The following is a 19,114-nucleotide window of genomic DNA, read 5'->3' as shown; positions in this document are numbered from 1 at the left end:
GTGATGTCAGAAGTGGGATTCGAACCCACGCCTCCAGGGGAGACTGCGACCTGAACGCAGCGCCTTAGACCGCTCGGCCATCCTGACTTATAACAGCTCGTCAACAAAATCTGGTTAATATAGCTCTACATGCAGTTTTATTTTATTTTTAATTTTTTTGCTCAAATCATGTAAAGACTGAGCACGGAAACGTTTTTCTGTTCAGCGGAACATCGGTTCCGGTTTCCTCGCCTTCCCTCTGCTGGTGATTCTGGTTAATAAGCGTCTCACGGAATGACTCCACGTGACACAGGTTACACAGTCACCCTCTATCTATTACCTATACGGTTTCAGTTTTCTTTCCCATATTATTATAATCGTATTCTCTCCCATTTCAAGTTTATTTATTTATTTATTTATTTTATTAACCTTTATTTAACCAGGAAGATCCCACTGAGATTAAAAACCTCTTTTTCAAGGGAGACCTGGCCAAAAGCAGCAGCAAGTGTCTCACAGTTACAGAAATTACTCAATTAAACACAGGCAGCAACAACACACATGCAAACATAAATGAAAAAAATAATGAATTAATTAATTAAAATTCAATAAAATTCTAATAAAAAATTTAAAAATCAGTTAAAATAACAAATTGATATAACTGAAACAGTTGCATGTTATGGGCTTGTCCTCAAGGATTCGTAATTTAGATTTAAAAACAATTAATGAAATGAATTCAGTCATTTTCCATTCTTTCTGCAGTTTGTTCCAAGCCGAGGGTGCTAAACGAACAAAAGCTCTTTTACCAAATTCAGTTCGGGCAAATGGAACAGAAAGCAACAAGTAACCATGCGGACGAAGAGAATACCGACCAGCATGTTTCATTGCAAGCAGGGAACATATATAAGAAGGCAGCAACCCAAGTATCACCTTATATATAAAACTGTATAGATGAGAGTTCCTCAGACTTTCCAAAGCAGGCCATCCTACCTGAGAATAATGGATTGGATTTATATAGCGCTTTTCAAGGCGCTATATAGGCAAGGCACCCAAAGCGCTTTACAATGCCACTATCCGGTCGTTAAGTGATGACGTGATGAATCCTACTTCCGGGCCTAAAGTAGTCTGCGTTTAATATGGCTTTTGTGTTGTTAACATGTTTAATGTTTTGTATTTTCTTCCCTTTCAACATGTAAATTAATCAGAATGTTTTTTTGTATGTAATTTGTATAGTATATTTTTTTTCTCTCATTTCTTTTCTAAATGTACTTGTATATTGTTCACATGTTGAAATAAATTACCAATCAATCAATCAATCAATCAATCAATTTGATCTCAAAAAGCTCCTAAAACAGTCAGTGATCACTGTTGACCTCCCTCGGCTTTTATTACCGCTAATCATTTATTTAAGCTCAGTTTTTAAAATCATAGGATGTAACTGCAGCCCAGCCCATGCAGCAGTATATGAATGACTAACCTCGTATTGTGGATGGATTATCTCAGTTGTTCTCCTGGCTGAAGTTTGGTCCTTTTACAGCATCCTGCCATGCGATTACATTTGTTCCTGACCACCGAGAACACTCATGTTAACTTTTATCCAGTGGAAAAAAAGTTAGCTTGTTTATATTATGCTAACATAGCTGTGTCGCTAGCGGTCACGTTGCACATCATTATATACCAGCTAGCCAAACTTCAGTAACCCTACAAACGTCACTGCTGTTTAGTTTTCTGTCTTCATTTATGTTGGAAGTGATAACAGAGCTGTACGTTTTAATTTGTTTCCAAAGCCCCGCAGTTTATGGGGCGCCGTTTGTAAAGTGAAATATGCTGAAATTAACGGCAACATTTTTCCACATTTAGCTCAAAACCTTACAAAAACATATTTTTTCGAGTAATTTTTTCCAACATTTAGTAAAATATTTGTAACTTTTCATCAAATGTTAAATATTAAATCTAAAAGTTAAATGTTAAATATAAATGTTAAAAGTTAAATCTAAATGTTAAATCTAAATGCTAAATGTTAAATGTTAAATCTAAATGTTTAGGCTAATATGCAAATTTATTGTACGGATCAACGGAAATACCAAAATAAAAGCTTCCCGAAATGCTCAGACCTCTACATTGGAGAGACCAAACAGCCACTTCACAAGCGCATGGCACAACACAGAAGAGCCACCTCCACAGGACAAGACTCAGCAGTCCATCTGCATCTAAAGGTCAAAGGTCACTCTTTCGAGGATGCCAATGTTCACATTTTGGACAGAGATGGTTTGAAAGAGGAGTGAAAGAAGCATCTATGTCCACTGTGAGCGACCATCTTTGAACAGAGGCGGGGTTTACGACACCAACTCTCTGCCATCTATAATCCAGTTTTGAGATCCCTTTCCAGACGCCTTAACGCCCACTCACATCCTGGGCCATCTGATCTCAGGAATTCACATGATAAGGTGGGGCCAGGTTTCACAATGAGCTCACCTGAAACCCTGGCTGATTGTGACCCACACCCAGTTTCACACCTTGGCTCAGGCGATTAGAGGATCATCAGGGGGTCCTTTTGTCCCTCTGTGGGGGGAAACTCCCACTAGGTTTATATCTGGGACTCTCCACCATTTGACCTTAGAACTGAAGAAGCTTCTCGGATGAGAGGTGAAACGTCTTCAAGTAACTCAAAGAAGTCCAGACGCTTTTCTTTGCAAGCTCCTTTGACTACGATGACCTGGATGACTGAGAACCTTCACAGACATAAAGTAACTGGTAGAAAAAACTTCTGTATATGTTTTTATATATTGGCTGAAACACAAATATTATAAAAGTGCATTCATTTGAACTTTGTGATTACAAACAGTGAAAAAGAAACAAAAAAAATACAAACAACAACAGAATTTCCTTTATTAGAAACCTTTAAACTGTCGGCCAGGCGCCAAAATTCAGCAGAAAAACCAAACCGCAAAAGTCAAAGGCAAGAAATGAGACGCTAACGCAGTGAAGCCGAAACAAAATGCAAAATATGATAATGCAAAGTCAGAAATGTTCATACCTGGCACATAGTGGCTTCAAACTAATGCTTTATCATCATGTATTTGTGGACTTTCACAGGCTGATGTATGTGGAACATGTTTTATTCCACATACATGCGGATTGCTCGATGGCTCATCCGCTCACAGGACACGTCTCAGATTATTTAAAGGTTGCTTAATAAAATTCGGTAATTTCAGCAAAGATATTTCTGTACTTCTTGCGGACGACCACTGTGGTGACTCCCTTGACATCTTTCAGTCGGTCAGAGTCAAAGTCCACCAGCAGCTTCCTCACCCCAGTCCTCATGGGTGAGAAGGACACCACAATGGACACCGTCTGTCCTGGAGAAATGTCCCCACTGGAAGAGAAGATGCATGTGTTATTCTTTATTTTGTTTTTTACTGACTGCTGTATTTGTGCCTCAGTGCCACATTAAAGTCATCAGGAATAACCTACAAGGGCAGTTTATTACAATCAAGCCACTGGTTCACACATGGAAAAATCCCTGTTCAAGGACTGGCCTTTGGACCAACTCTGTCCTGGCCCAGAAAAACCGTATTATTACACTGAGGGATCCAAATGACCACAGCGAGTCCCTACTGCGCTAGGCAGATTGTAAAATACTGATACTTTTAAGTGATTGAGAGGGCTGCTATAAGTATATACTTATAGTCTCTATGTAACAACGCCCACCCACGCACTCATTTATCCCACATTTTCCCAATGTTGGACCCATTGCCTCATTCTTCATACACGCGACAAGCTTTGCTTTGTGGGCTAAACTTTTGTTCTAAACAGCAGACCCATTACTTACCTAACATGGATCTTAGTGGAAGAGAGTAGGCCTGCGCCCTCCACAGTGAACACACCTCCTTTCAGTGGAACTGGTAAGGGATTGGTGAAGGAGATGGAAGCTTTTACTTGTTCACGAACAAAAGCCTTCCCAGGAACCTGGAGAAAGAGGAGACCGCTCTGTGTTCTAGAACGTCTGAAACTGAATGTCTACAAGGCTGCGAATCAACTGCATTCACAAAGAGTTTTTACTGGAATACTGATTTTCCAAAGTCTTCCTCTGACGTGTCCCCTCCACACAATAATAACTGAAAAGACTCAAACCAACACTGAAACTAGTAAAAACTAAAGTGAAAGATTTTCAAACAAAAAAACCTGAACTGGGACAAACAAACCAGCTCTGACTTACAAACAAAAAGTTAAAACGTGTTAGAAAATATAAAACTATAATAACCCAGGTGACCTCTACAGGTATTCCCACCTGTATGAAGACGTCAGGTCTGCTGAGTGGGATGTCAGTCACAGTCAGGAGGGGCTCGTTCTCGCCTGGAGCCTCTACGAATGCTTTCACCCTGATCAGATGATCGTCTGAGACACACTGGGCATAGTCATCGTAGCGCAGACGCAGCACTTCCTGCTGAGCTGGTAACACACAAACACACAGCATCAAACAGCATCCAGCTCTTACAGAATTACAAGAGCAGCTGAGATGTTACTTTGTAACATGTCAGAGCTCATCTAGGCTGCTGACCTTTGTGAGCAGGCACCATCACAGTGGTGGTCTGCTTCTGGCAGTTCCCCCGATAGAGAGAGCTGTAAGTAACAGCCGTAGCCAGCATGGTCAGCTGGACGTGAGCATCCTGGTCTCCTTCATTCTTCACCTACTGACAGAAAGACTGTGTCATGAATTCAGGTTTAGTTCATCCACTCATTTAGCTGCAGTGTGAATAGTCCATACCTCAATAATCACATCAAAGTCTGTCCCAAACACAGGCTTGGCGTGCTTGATGGACAGCTGCAGTCGTCCTGGTTCTGAGCTGTCACTGAGGACGTCTGTCACCCGACGCCCCGCCTTCTCGTACACTTCTCTCTCCTTCTTGGATCCTGTGGAGAAGAGAGTTTTCATGAAGAACTGCCATGAACTCATGTAAACGTTATTTATATGCTCCTGCGTGTGTTCTGCTTTCCAACTAACCTTCAGGATATTTGTATTGCACAGTGACGTCGTCTCTGAAGTCCCCATAAACACTTTTGGTGCTGATGTTCCTACCCACAGTGGTCTGGTCCACTCTGATCTGTGGAAGTCGGAGAGACCATTAGAAATGATTATCTGTTATAAAAACGTGTGTGTGTGTGTGTGTGTGTGTGTGTGTGTGTGTGTGTGTGTGTGTGGTTACTGCTTTATGAGTTGGAAGATAGAAAAACTGACAAAAACAACACATACTTTTCTCCGTTGGCCATTTCTCTGAACGATCCAGTGGATGATGTCAGCGTTCACCTCTGCAAACACAAACGGAGCATCGTACTTCACTCCCAGATTTCCCTCCCGGACGGCCGTCACAGGGCACGGACCACAGCAGAAAACCCCTGAAGCACAAACGTCCATTTATTTAAAAGCATTTCCTGCATCAGTAGAGAATCACTAAGTGACATCAAAACACTTTTAACAATTATTATTCAGTTTGATGACCACCCAAGTCCACCTGGAACTAAGTTTTGACACTCAGGAAACAACGGTGGGACTTTTCTGAACTAAATAAGGTTTTGAAAAGTATTTTTTTCAAGTGGAAGTCAAACTATCAACATCTTTGTTTTAGCTCTAAAGAAAGGCAGCGGTGACAATCCTCACAGCCGTTCATAACGATGAAATACAGAAATGAGTTTACACAGAAAAGTACCAGAAAAACATGTGGACTAAAACATCAAACGTTAGGACCGTACCATCGCTGAGTTCTTGAGGGGTGGGATCTAAAACCTGCCAGCCATCATTTCCTTTGGGGAGATCATCTCTCCTCATCCAAGACTCCACCCAACAGTGGAAATTCCTAAAACCGTGAGGACGGAAAACGTATCACCTCCCGTTAGATAATGCCATATTTGTGTATTTTTTCTGATCGTAGGCGTTCCTGTGATCCTACCAGCTGCTGTCTCTCCCTCCTCTGCTCTCCAGTGGTTGCAGGTTTTCATCCAACAGGAAGTCTATAGAGAGGTTTCCATCGACATCATGAGCTGAAGAGAAGTTGGTGATGAGGCGTGTTGGGATTCCCAGACAGCGCAGCACTGTGAAAAGATCACACGCTCCAACTGAGACAAAGCATTTGTTTCTACATCTGATGTTGTGAATGTGTTTGTGCTGAAGATCTGGAACAATGGAAGTAGTTTAAATGACAACTGCTACAGAAGGGATGCTTTTAAAAGAATGATTTAGCTATCCTTGAATGCAGGGAAGTCTGTGTTACCTGTACATGCAACAGCAGCAAACACCCAGCACTGGCCATATTTCACTGCTCTGACCCCAGCTTTGCTCCACTGACGGAGGATCGGTGCGCTGCCGGTCCACCGGTACGGTGCAACTCCATCAGAGTACGGCTCAGTCCAGCGCCCAGTCAGCACTCCTCTGTCATCATTAGAGTTCACCTGCAAGAGTTCACCTATAGACTCAGGATCGCTGCTGTGGCATTCATGAGCTGCAGATCATGTTCATCATGTGCTCACACAAATGAAACCAAATGTTTTCCAGCCGTTAACATTATTTTCAGCCGAAGCCAGAAATGCTTCTCACCATTGCAGTGATGATCCTGCTGACGTAGACGGGGTCAAATCTCTGCTCAATGTCCATCTGTGAGTCTCGCAGAGCATCGTTGGAGTTATTCAGGACTTCAAAACAGATGTCCATCACATAGTCCTCAAACTGCAGGAGAAGGAGAACGCCAGTGAGAGAGGCCATAGAAGAGCGCCTAAAAACAGGAAAGAGATTTCCTGAAGAACCTTTTTCTAAATACTAAATGTTTCCCATCGGCTGCCCAGTGTGTGCAGTAGGGGAAATAAGTTTTGGATTCTGTGCTGATGACTTTTGATCTTCAAGAAGATTATAACTTAGTACTTGGTGAAGAAACCCTTTCTGACAACCGCACATGTCAGGGGGGATTTTGGTCCACCCCTCTTAACAGAAACACTCCTTCAGGTTTATTGGCTGCTCCTTAGCAACTCAAGGCTTCAGCTCCCTCCACAGATTCGTATTATTTCCCCCACTGTACGTGTGCATCTGTTACACCCACAGTCTGCCTGTTAGTCATCCTCTCTGCCCTCGCAGCTACCTGTGAATGGGTGAGCCTTTGTTTGTGTGGTCTGGTTACATTCTGACACATCGCATCCAGATGTTTCCTCCAGACAACTGACAGATTTTCAGATCCAGCCAAAGCCTGAGAGTCTCTGCCACACTGCTGTGACAGTTCACACCAGCCCCCTGTGGTAGGACTCGACTTAAGCGGTCAAAGAAGTGCAGGAGACTGATGCTGTCCAGTGTAGCAAGTGATTTATTTTGTGACCCAAACAATATTTACAAAGAAACAAATAAGAAACTCAACTCTATAATTAACTCAGTTCAAATAAACATAACTGAACTTAAATCAGTGGAAATTAAGGTCAGACTGCACACAGCTACACTGACCTGGACCTTTCTCTTGAAACACCTGAGTTCTTCTGCTTAAATCGTCCACTTAACCAAACACTTTCTCCTCTGGACTATTCCATTCAGTAGGTAAGATGAACATGATTATATTCAAACCTCTACTGCTCCTCTTTACTGGCAACATAAACTCTATTGCTGTAATCAATACATATTACAACAATAAATCCATTTCTTCATAAACCCTCTAAAACCAACTTTATTAAATTATAAGAGTTCTTCCCCTTCTGCACTTGGTCTCTTCCTGTGACCTCAGATGAACCCAGAAGCTATAAAGCAGGAAGTAAAACTACATTTCCTTCTTTTGTTTCTGGAAGACAGGTAGGTAAGGTAAGTCAGGATACATATGATGGGTCTATCGGTAGTGTTTGATTGGGTCCCGGCTCACTATGGGGTTAAGGGGGAATGAAGCAGCGGACAGGTTAGCAAAGGCAGCCACTAATCATGAGATAGTTGATCTGGTGGTGAATTTTGGTCAGGAGGAAGTAAAGAGTATTATTAAGCTCGAAATGAGGGGTAGATGGCAGAAACAGTGGGACGAAGACAGGAGGGGAAGGTGGTTATATAAAATTCAAAGGGGGGTGGGAGTGAGGAGATCCACAAGAAGGAGTAGGCGAGAGGAGGAGGTGGTGTCAAGACTGAGATTTGGGCATATGGGTTTGAATTCCACACCGTTCTTGATAGGGAAGCATGCCTCAGGGAAATGTGATTCTTGTGGAGCGGATGAAACTTTGGAGCATGTTGTTTTGCAGTGTCGGAAATATACGGTAGAGAGGAGACGGTTGGTCCGAAATCTCAGTAGCATTGATATGAAACTTGATGTTGTAGGGTTACTACAGAGGGAGGCGGGGGATAAGTGTTATCAGGCATTGTTTCAGTTTTTGAGAGAAGTAAGGTTGTTTGGGAGGATATGAAGTGTTTTTTTTTTTTTGTTGTTGTTTTGAGCATGATTTCTGTCCACACTCCATAGCAGTGGTGGCGGTAATGCACCATGCAGTTGTTTGCCAACCGCCAATAATACGTAAAAGAAGAAGAAGGTAAGTTGTAAACAATACAAATTAACAGTTGAAATGAAGAACATGTTAACTTAACAAACTTGTAGGGATTGATTTAAACTAAGATGTTATATTATATAATCTGTAAAAGTGCAAAACATAAAGAAACCCAGGATAGTAGATGTTTGCCTGTTGCAGACTACGTGTGAAATATGGTTAAATCAAAACAAGAATGTTAACTAAGAATATAGACAAATGGTCTTCTCGCCCGCTTTGTCACACCCCACTGGGCTGACAGACACAGATGTATTCAGCACAGTCACACTTTAAATGTTTGTGTGTGTTACCTGTCCATAATTCCAGTGAATGCTTTTGATGTATTCCCAGGTCCCCATGTAGATTATTCCTTCTTCGTTCATGATGTACTCCTGAAGCTGAGTCTCGTCAGGCAGATACACCACATCATCTGGTAAACGCATAAAGACCACGACAGTGTTGCTAATATGAAATCTTCAGTTGTAATCTGATCATTTTGCTTATTGTGGAATTTAATTCATCGTAATCGCAGAAAAAGCAAATGAAACTCAGAGTGTGTCAGTGGCTTCAGTCTGACCTGCTGAAGCAATCAGACACACAGAGAGCGCATGCTTTACCTTTGCACCAGGGGTTATAGAGCAGGTGGAAACTCATTTTGTCCTTTTTCTCTAAAACGCGTCCGTCCGGTGACATCAGCAGCACAGCCAGACTGTACTGGCCAATGATAGCATCTGCTGGACTGTGCAGAGTCAGCAGCATTTCATCTTGTGCTCCCTGCTGGTTAAACCACCACTTGTCCCCAGCTCCATGCACCTTCTGAACCTTGATCTCCACCTCGTCTCTCTTACCTGGTGAAACAAACAAAGCCTTCTGGGTCAGAAACAACAGCATGTATGGAACAGGTGTTCAGCTTTACACAGCAAGTGATGGTTATAAATCTGAACTGTTTTAATGATCAGGAGGAGTTCAGTGTTGGGGATCAATAGACTTATGTCTGTGAAGGTTCTCAGTCATCCAGCTCATCGTAGTCAAAGGAGCTTGCAAAGTGTCTGGACTTTAAGTTGCTTGAAGACGTTTCACCTCATCAGGGGGTCCTTTTGTCCCTCTGTGGGGGGAAACTCCCACTAGGTTTATATCTGGGACTCTCCACCATTTGACCTTAGAACTGAAGAAGCTTCTCGGATGAGAGGTGAAACGTCTTCAAGCAACTTAAAGAAGTCCAGACGCTTTTCCTTGCAAGCTCCTTTGACGATCAATAGACTTGTGTAGACCCAGTTTTGCTACATATAAAACTTAAATTTAAGGTAAAAGTACAGTCTATTGTACACACAATATTTACTAACAATCAGTGTTTGTATAAGATTTCTTCTTTTACAAAGGTACAAACAAGCTGTGTATAACTGTATAAATATACATTAAAACCAATATTGTAACTTGTTATGTAATTAAGTCAATTTGTAGTTGAAATTGAGACGGCATAAGGAAGGACGTACGAACTGATACTGACTTATTAATGAGTTACAGTTCTTATAAGGTGCTGACTGACTAAAGAAATCTTCCAAAACAAGATGCTTTCTTTGCAATGTTCCCCAGAAGACTCGAGTTTAATCTTTTCTATCTTTACAGCTCCTTCCTGGTCAGCCTGTACTCACCGAGGTGCAGGACTAGATCCAAGTGGTGTTTGGGGGGCAAAGAGCCATTACACTGCACAGTGATGGAGAAGGGCTGACCCCTACGGACAATCAAGCGCTTCTGATCGATCTCCCTGGTGCGGTGTGCCGAGTTGTTCTCACGACTTCTCAGATCCACATCACTAATCAAACCTAAGACAAACAGCAGAAAGTTCGGACATCGGTCATGCACTGATATCAGGCTTATAGAGGTTTCTGTCATATCGCCAAATAACACATTTACAGACTTGGGAGTTTCAGCTTTTTTTAAGCTGCGACATTGCTAAGAGTCAAGTCCATGATCATAGTCAAGATGTACGTCGGCTGTGCTGCTCTGCCTATGATTTTTCCAACTGTTGATTTTTCTCCCCTTTAAATCAGATTATTGACAAAGTATTAACTTTGCATAATCTGCAAAATTACACGTATTTGTTCTCAATGCATAGCTGCCTTCCTTCCTGTCCTAGTTTTGCTCAAAAGCTGTGAAAGCCTTCGGTGGGGACCCAGGACGAGTCCTGTAGCACCCAAATGCTGATTCACCCGTCAGCACATTTCTCACACATTAAAATCCAAACTAATTTTGTACTAGCAGTAATAGCTGCAGTCAGCAGCAGACGTTCACTTGCCTTTGTGGTTGGCCATTGTGAATATCTGCTCCAAATGTCTTCACGCTGTCTCAGATTCGTGCTCGATGTCCACCAGGCTCATGTATTTATGCTCTAGAGAGGACTTCCCACTTATCTGACACACACTCACCCCCCAAACACTCGGTCATGCTGCTTCTCCTCCCTCTGTGACCTCTCACATACCAAAAATTACACTCCTCTGTGGGTGTAGGCATGAGTGAAAGCTTCAGAGGCTCTTTATTATTATCTCTCTTGAGTCTTTAGTCATTGTAACAAATAGAATGAAATCAAGAGAAAAACAAGAATATAAACTTCATTCTGCACATTTATAAAGAAATAGCGACTCACGTCGACCAAAGTGCTGAACAAACACAACGGAAACAAAACCCATCAAATACCAATCAGAGTGGGCTGAATTATAACACCATGCAAAGAAAGCAGAAGCCAAAGCAGATGAGAAAGAAATCTGGTGCTAAACAAAGATCATGAAGTTACAGAATATATCGAAGCTGTCAGAGATAGAAGGCAGACACAGGTCTTAACCAAATATAGGCCCAGTGACCCCAAAGTGACACCAGAACAAAGGTGGTCAGGATCACGTGCCCACTGGTCTGGATACACGTCTTTAAAAAGATGTCAAATCATGCACTCGTACAGGCGAACTTGTAAGTTGTTGTATGTAACTGGTCCTGCGCTTTATCTTAACGTTTCTTACTCTGTGATCTGAAGTTGAGCTGAAGCAGGAAGGTCAAAGTTGGGTCAAAGAGTCACAAAGTTGAGGTCAGTTTGCCCTTCTTGAATTACTAAATACAACTTTAGTCATCTAGCAAATGTCCACACCCAGATTATTCAAGAGCAGGGTGTCTGTGGCTCTGAACAGTTATCTCTATCTAACCCATACACCAAATGTCAGCACCTCTGCAACACTGACACGCTCGGACTGCTGAATTTTAATGTTCAAGTAAAGCTGAAAAATAGCTTTAAGCTTCATGCTGCTGTCCTAAAAAACAGGAAACCACTATTTATAGTCATTCTAACGTATTTTAGCTACACATGACCTTTTGCCTTATTCTATGTAGGATTTAATTTAGTGACTTAAGTACACTGAGTCAAGTAGATAGTTGTGATAAGCTCCCTGAATTAGATAAGCGAATAACACTATGTAAGGATGGAGTCATGTCAGAATAACCACAAAGAATATATAGTGAGGACTAAATTTAGACTTTAAAGTTATAATATCTGATGCTTTTGGACAAACTGAAAACAGACTGAAATCATATAAAGTTACGGAAAAGGTGAGAAAATAACTCATGCACATCTGTACACATATAAATCCAATGTTATTGCTGATGCTAAATCTTCCGGTGTTCTTTGAGTGGTCAGTAAGTTGTAATTGGTGCAGGCTGGTGGATGACCTCTATGAGAGGGAACGTATGCTTTGAGCTGCTGATGTAAACTAGAAAGAGACAGCATCACTCTGACGAGGACTGATTCAGAAGCACTTATGTTGCAACGTGTTTGTAAAGCCAGACAGTCAGATTTCTCTTTTAGAGCCACATCAGAACCGGCTCTTTTGCTGTCACAACAACACGACGGTTTCCTCACACTGAGCTTTTCCCGTCAGCCTGCTGAAACAGTGAGGCACACATCCAGAAATCTTGAATGAGTTCAACACGTAGTTGAAGGAGGTTAAGAAGAGTCATTTGTGTTTCGGGGGTTTCTGCAGTTACATTTTGTAGAGTCAGTAAAGGAGCTGGAAAACGTGGACCCCGTCCTAATCTGCTGATGTAAAACAGTCTCTGTGACTTTGGTTTGAAGAAACTGAATGTGTTGGTGCAACTGGAGCTCTTCCTGCATTGTGTTAGATTTCTCAGTGCCCACCGAGTGTCTGTGCCTGATAATGAGGTCTGTGACAGACTGAGAGCACTGACAAAGCAAACACAATGAACACAGTGCAAAAAATAGCCTGAGGTGTCACTACTGTGTTAGAAGGATGACGCACAATGGGAATTAGTTTTTTGTAAACTACACACACTTACACACTTTCACTAACACTTATACAGTATTGATATTCAGTACTGAGTCAGTTAAACGTGTACGGCCACTTGACTCATTCATTTATGCCCGGCTCCATCTCATTTACAGCTGAAAGAGGCAAATTTGATGGAAATATCACCAGGACATATCAAAATTTGATCTGAAATCTGTTGTGGTTTCAGCAGCACCTGGTAGTCCAGACTGGGTCGTCATTTTGCTGAGTGGAGCCAAAAAACAGCAGAAAATCCACTTCTTAGATTTAATATGTTTGAATGGACTTTTTCACGAGTTCTCCACCAGTTTAGAAGTTTTATCTCTTTAATGGAATTACAAGGGCGCTGGCCTCATCTGACCTTGAAGCTTCTTGCCACTAAACTTCATCCTACTCCTTTTCGAGCGCACACATTGTGTAGACATAGAGATATACATGAAAACTTGATGTTGTTTAAAGTTTTAGTTTGTTTTTTTTGTTTTCTTCTTTTCTCTTGTTATTTCACTTATATTTGCATGTTCAAAATAAAATTCTATCTATCTCTATCTCACTCATTGCCTGATTACCTCTGAGCCTCTGACCATGTACGCCCGTTCCTGTAAATTTAAAGCAGTTTATGGAATATTTCTCTTACAGCGCTTGGATTAACGCTTAGATTCTGCACTGCAATCGCATTTTAATTGTTTGATGTAATATCCACAGCGATGGTGAACAGAAGCAAAATCCAGACTGAGTTACAGGAAGACATTGTTTGTCTGATGCTGAACTGAGGAATGCTGGGATGGTCATGTTCGGGAAACCAAGGTCTTTAACTGACCTCAGTGTCCTGATCGCACCAAAGTGTTATCAGAGTGACACACTGGTCTTTCACCCAATTTCAGCACAATTCTGTGGAAAACCCCCACTGCTAAAAAGTTTAAAAAATCTTTTAGATCAGTTTAACTTTTATTCAAAGGACAAATTACGACGTTTATTAATACACTGATGCTTTTAAAGAAAAAAGTCTCCTAGATATAATTTGTCCTTTTTCAAATATACAGTACGTACACAGTACATTCCCTGCTTCATGAAGTATTTCTCTAAGGTGAGTCTGAGACAGAAGATGTTCTGGCGTGAGCATCAAAGTGCATGCAAATGAAACTTTAAACGAAACTGTGAAAATGTGTGATGGGAAGAAACCCAGAATAGACGAGATTTGAGCTGAGGTTGTGTGGAGTGACTGCAGACAGCTGGATATTTCAGGAAGTGATGTTTCCACAGATGGTTTCCGTAGAGTTGATACTAGCAGGAAAACACCAAGGAGGATCTCAAACATGAAGAGAACTGTAGGTAAGTGCTTTGGGAAATGGGAAATTACAACAACATCAAACTACTATAACAGAGTCTGCACACGAACATGACATTAGTTATGCTGTAAAGCTAGATGATTGAGCTGGTCCTTAAATATACAAGATGGAAGGTGAGTGGATGAAGTGCAGGTCAGGGAGTCAGCTGGTGAGAGAACACAGCTCTGCGGACCTTACAGGGAATAAAAGATCTACCTGCTTTCACACAACAGAAGAGAAGCTGAGGGAGAGGACAGAGACGAGAAGCAGGGGGGTAAATAGAAAAAGGCAGCTGACACTAGAGACAACAGGGGAGAGTGACCGAACTCTGTATGCTGTAAAGGTGTTTCAAATAGTTTTACATTATTCCTGATTCACTGACGTATACTGAGATATAACTACAGAGATTTAACCTGAGATCTGGATGTCACAGGTTCGAATGTATTTTTCAAATGTAGCTCTGTTACTGGAAAGTTAGAGACTGTTTAAGTACATTTTAAAAAAAGAGAAATAAGCAAATAGATTCAAAACTCAAAGATTTATATCTGACATCTAAAACTGCGATCTCACTCTTCATTCGAAAATCAATTTTCCTTTCCTGTTAGCTCGCGGATTAGCTACTGGATTAGCAAAATTCCGAAGCAATCCGAATTAGCCACAAGGTGCGATGTAACGAGCTCTCTGATTGGTTGGACAGACACAGGCTGGCTGCCTGGATTTTTCTATGCTGCTGTTTGTGCTAAAAGCTTTGCCCTGCTAACACCTGTGTCCTTGCACAAAGGCCGTTCAGCCTCGGGATTTACACTCTGCCCGACACCGATATGTGATGAATGAGGGGACCGTGCAGTGAAACGTGGAGCTGAAACTCTGACTGTGCGCCTGTGGACTCAGCCTGACCACCTGTTGAAGGTATGCTAACATGGCTAACGCTAGCATCACCGAATGTAGCCCCGTTATTTGAAAATTTTACGTCGCAGCTGTACGAGCCAGCTACGTGTTTTGTAAGCTGTAAACTACAAAACAATTGAAAATCGTTTTTTGGTTTTTTTACATATATTTCTACTTGGAGAAATTTAAGAGGCTTATCCCTCAAAACTTTAAATACAAAAAAATTGCAAAAAATAGTTTACAACAACAGGAAATTTATTTTGAGTGTCTTCATAGTTTTATTTTGGAGATACAGCAATTTTTATATACTGCAGGAAAAACGAAAAAACAATCCTATGATGCAAATTTGCAAAGAAAACAGCAGGTGCATCAAAATAAACTATTTCCAGCAGTGCAATTCGAGTTCCAAGCATCCCAGAAACTATTCAGAAAAGCATAGAGTCAAACATGACTTAAAAAAACCCACCAGTATAGGTTTCGGGCAGGAAATGGCGGACATTCGATAGTTCGCGTTGACGTCTTTTTCAATGTGGGAAGTGTTACGAACAGCTGATCGGATCGGTACAACTCCTCCGGTTTCATATGCAAAAAAATTTATTGCGCTAGCTTACGCGGTTCAGATTCTACAGGGATTTAAAAATAGTTACGCAAAACGGAGCGTGCTGCTCTGACCGGCTTTAAAGGGTTAACAATAACAATGTGTTGAATAATGACTTTAAAAAAATAATATAAAACAGTGCAAATACTGATAACAGTGCAAATGTTTGCAATATAAGAAATAAATGAAAAATGTAAACATCTATGTTTAGTGAGCTTTGCAGTGTTGCTCTGTGGTGCAGCTACGACACCGTAGCAAAGTTTACACACTATGTCTACTTGATCCACGTCTGACTCCGCGAACCCATAATGTTTCCACACCACTGAAGTTTTTTTTTTTTTTACCTCTCTTTTCAACCAACGGCAGTCCACTCCTCTCCAAATAACTTCTGCTTAGCTTTCCGAGCTTCCCTCGGGTCCTCTTAATTGTTGTGACACGTGTTCGAAATGCAGAGAGGTGCGCTCGATTTGCCACACGGAGCAGCGCGAGAGTAAAGCACGAGGGAGGGGCTAATAATCGGCTCAGTCATTTTTAATGATCGTTGAAAGCCCAGATCGTAATCGAGATTACAATTCGATTAATTGAGCAGCCCTAGGCACAACACAGAAGAGCCACCTCCACAGGACAAGACTCAGCAGTCCATCTGCATCTAAAGGTCAAAGGTCACTCTTTCGAGGATGCCAATGTTCACATTTTGGACAGAGAGGACAGATGGTTTGAAAGAGGAGTGAAAGAAGCATCTATGTCCACTGTGAGCGACCATCTTTGAACAGAGGCGGGGTTTACGACACCAACTCTCTGCCATCTATAATCCAGTTTTGAGTTCCCTTCCCAGACGCCTTAACGCCCACTCACATCCTGGGCCATCTGATCTCAGGAAATCACATGATAAGGTGGGGCCAGGTTTCACAGTGAGCTCACCCGAAACTCTGGCTGATTGGGACCCACGCCCAGTTTCACACCTTGGCTCAGGTGATTAGAGGATCATCAGGGGGTCCTTTTGTCCCTCTGTGGGGGGAAACTCCCACTAGGTTTATATCTGGGACTCTCCACCATTTGACCTTAGAACTGAAGAAGCTTCTCGGATGAGAGGTGAAACGTCTTCAAGCAACTTAAAGAAGTCCAGACGCTTTTCTTTCCAAGCTCCTTAGACTATGATGACCTGGATGACTGAGAACCTTCACAGACAATTTAAGCATTCACTGCACCTACAGTATCTACACCTGTGTGGCAAAGATACAGATGATGAAATTGACTAATAAAATATAAATAATGAAAAGAAAATCTGTAATTGAGTTTAGTACTTTTCTTTGTATGCTCGGTGCCTAGAAAAGCCCTGAATTCTGTCATATATTTACTGTAAATATATAAATGTGATGTCAATTTTCACAGAGATCATAAAGTATTTAAATCACTGCTGATAGTCTGATTGTTTATAGTTTCAAATGTTTTTGTGTCTGTAGGTCTGTCTGATGACAATTTGGAGTCCTCTGGGAGGTGAGGACACACCCACATCTGTCTACTCCCACAGTCATGGAGGGTGTTACTGTCAGGGAGAGGGGGAGGACGTGGACCCAAACACTGGACTCTTCCGAGAGAAAACTGTGAATTTACTTACAGTGAAAAATACAAACGCATGTGTACAAATCTTTGGCACTGTGTCTCCCTGAGGAGATTTCCTGAATGCCTTCCACATGGTATGAATGTCCGTGACTCCACTCTCGGGAAAAACAGACTCCGCTCCTGAACCGTAGTGCCACAACAACACACACACGTTGGCAAGACAATCTGAATAAGCGAGGTTTTTTCACACAATTAATACGGCCGTACTGACGAGGGCAAACTCAGCGATCCGGCGTCGACTGGAGCTCAGCCGCACTGCTAAATAGGGCGCTCCTGACGATCGCAATCGGCGCAGCAGGTACGGCTGCCTCCAGTGCCAGAACACTTCCGAGTTTAAAGGTCACCTGGTGTCCAAAATGTCCGGGAGCGCAAGCGTAAATAATCGCAGGGAGATGGGAAAAGAGGAAGAACATGATCAAACTCTCCACACGGACACTACAAGCAGGTCGGCCGGAGAGGACAGTTACGGTGTTGTGCCAACAACTGATTTCCAATGTTTGCCTGTGTTTTTATGTGGAATGTCTTTACCTATGATGGCAAATAGAGTTCAGTGATGAAATTATAGCAGTTTAAATATGAGCAATCAGGTTTTGGCACAACTACAGCTCTGAGTCACACACACAGGAAAAAAGCAGCACCTGGCCTTCGTGCAGGAGAGCGTGCCTCAGTCATGATGCACCCTGCATCCGCTACTTTACTTCCTAATCTCCATCTCCTTTAACACACAATGTAAATTACTGTGGAAAAGTGTACATGTAGACAAAGTCTGTAACCTGTGCACACTTGTACTTGTTTATGAGTTACATTTAAGAAGAGTAAAGTTATTCACATCGAGTTTTTATTCTTTCGTAATATGTACCACAGTCATTCAGCTCCAGCAGTTTTTCTATCCATCTTATCAATTCCAGTCTAATCTGAATTCACTGCTCGAGTTCAGTTTGGGTCTTAAACTGCAGAGAATACCTCCTGAATCCAGTGTTTTTGCCTGATAATGGCAGAAAGCTAACAGCGGTTTTCTTCTGAGAGATGCTGCTGAGGCTGAAATTAATCCAAGAGCAACAACAACTGAAAATAAATGTGTACATAAATCTCTTTTTTTTTTTTTTTTTTTTTTTTAAATGACATCAGAAACAGCAGTATGCGACATTACGTGATGGCAGAGCTTCAGTTCATCCTTTGTCATTTTTTTTTTTTTTTTTTTTTTTTAATAAATAGGACAGGGGGAATGAATGAGAGAAAGAAAGAAAACCAAAGGGGAGAAGAGACGGTGAGAAGGGGGGGGAAGAGAGAGAAAAAAAAAAAGAACTCCTGGGTCACCTGTATGGAGAAAAAAAAACAAACAAACAAAAAAAACAAACAGAGGAGACAGCAAACAACAAAGAGCAACATAATAATAGAGAAAACAAAGCACCATCACAATAAACTAGCTAGTCATAGATATCAATATTTACTAAATAATAAACGATATTGTGCAGCACGCAAGATAGACAGCGCACAGTGTGCTTTGAGGCAGCAGCCAAGAAAGCTTTAGTCCGCGTCTGTGAATACCCATGTGTGCATACCTGTGTGGATCAGCATGCTTGCATTCCAAAGGTTTCTCCATGTAATGATCTGCTAGGGAGTGTGGGGGGGCCACAGCCCCGTCCTCCAGGGTGTGAAGCGGGTATGGAGGAGATCAAAACTCCAGACATCCAGAGGCCCCCAGAACACAAGAGACCATGGAAGACCAACAGAGGGGCAGCCGCGCCACTGTTCCAGTAAGAGCTGAGGAGAGTCCCAGATGAGGGCTCGCCCAGCAGCCGCGGAGCAGAAGTCAGGGGGAGTTGCAGTGACGCGCCCGTGAGCTCCGC

At 42.0% G+C, this 19,114-nt stretch overlaps 1 protein-coding gene, 2 long non-coding RNA genes and 1 other non-coding gene across 9 annotated transcripts; 2 read left to right on the top strand and 2 right to left on the bottom strand.

Moving 5' to 3' along the window:
- Positions 1–4: 4 nt before the first annotated feature.
- trnal-cag (transfer RNA leucine (anticodon CAG)) lies at positions 5–87 on the bottom strand. Its single transcript has one exon. It is a non-coding gene; the product is annotated as a tRNA-Leu (tRNA).
- Positions 88–2,841: 2,754 nt separating this feature from the next.
- tgm2l (transglutaminase 2, like) lies at positions 2,842–10,938 on the bottom strand. Its single transcript, XM_024803358.2, has 15 exons — positions 10,802–10,938; positions 10,158–10,328; positions 9,123–9,353; positions 8,817–8,935; positions 6,569–6,697; positions 6,246–6,423; positions 5,925–6,066; positions 5,728–5,831; positions 5,231–5,373; positions 4,982–5,081; positions 4,745–4,890; positions 4,538–4,667; positions 4,268–4,428; positions 3,809–3,945; positions 2,842–3,352 (listed from the first exon to the last, which is right to left on the bottom strand). The coding sequence occupies exons 1-15, from the start codon at positions 10,815–10,817 to the stop codon at positions 3,169–3,171; spliced, it is 2,091 nt and encodes a 696-aa protein (XP_024659126.1). The 5' UTR covers positions 10,818–10,938; the 3' UTR covers positions 2,842–3,168.
- Positions 7,793–10,599, top strand: LOC105941342 (uncharacterized). Of its 2 annotated transcripts, XR_013099258.1 has the most exons (4): positions 7,793–7,804; positions 8,445–8,511; positions 8,857–8,938; positions 10,132–10,599. It is a non-coding gene; the product is annotated as an uncharacterized LOC105941342 (long non-coding RNA). The 2 variants fall into 2 exon arrangements; XR_001167957.5 differs by lacking the exon at positions 7,793–7,804 and having other exon boundaries at positions 8,092–8,511.
- Positions 10,939–14,106: 3,168 nt separating the features above from the next.
- Positions 14,107–18,364, top strand: LOC106675317 (uncharacterized). Of its 5 annotated transcripts, none has more exons than XR_013099627.1 (3): positions 14,107–14,159; positions 14,937–15,064; positions 17,105–18,364. It is a non-coding gene; the product is annotated as an uncharacterized LOC106675317 (long non-coding RNA). The 5 variants fall into 5 exon arrangements; XR_013099626.1 differs by lacking the exon at positions 14,107–14,159 and adding an exon at positions 14,309–14,429; XR_013099624.1 differs by lacking the exon at positions 14,107–14,159 and adding an exon at positions 14,367–14,498.
- Positions 18,365–19,114: the final 750 nt, after the last annotated feature.

The sequence above is a fragment of the Maylandia zebra genome, linkage group LG7 (assembly GCF_041146795.1).
Source record: "Maylandia zebra isolate NMK-2024a linkage group LG7, Mzebra_GT3a, whole genome shotgun sequence".
Lineage (NCBI taxonomy): Eukaryota > Metazoa > Chordata > Actinopteri > Cichliformes > Cichlidae > Maylandia > Maylandia zebra.
This window is presented reverse-complemented; position numbering and strand designations above follow the sequence as displayed.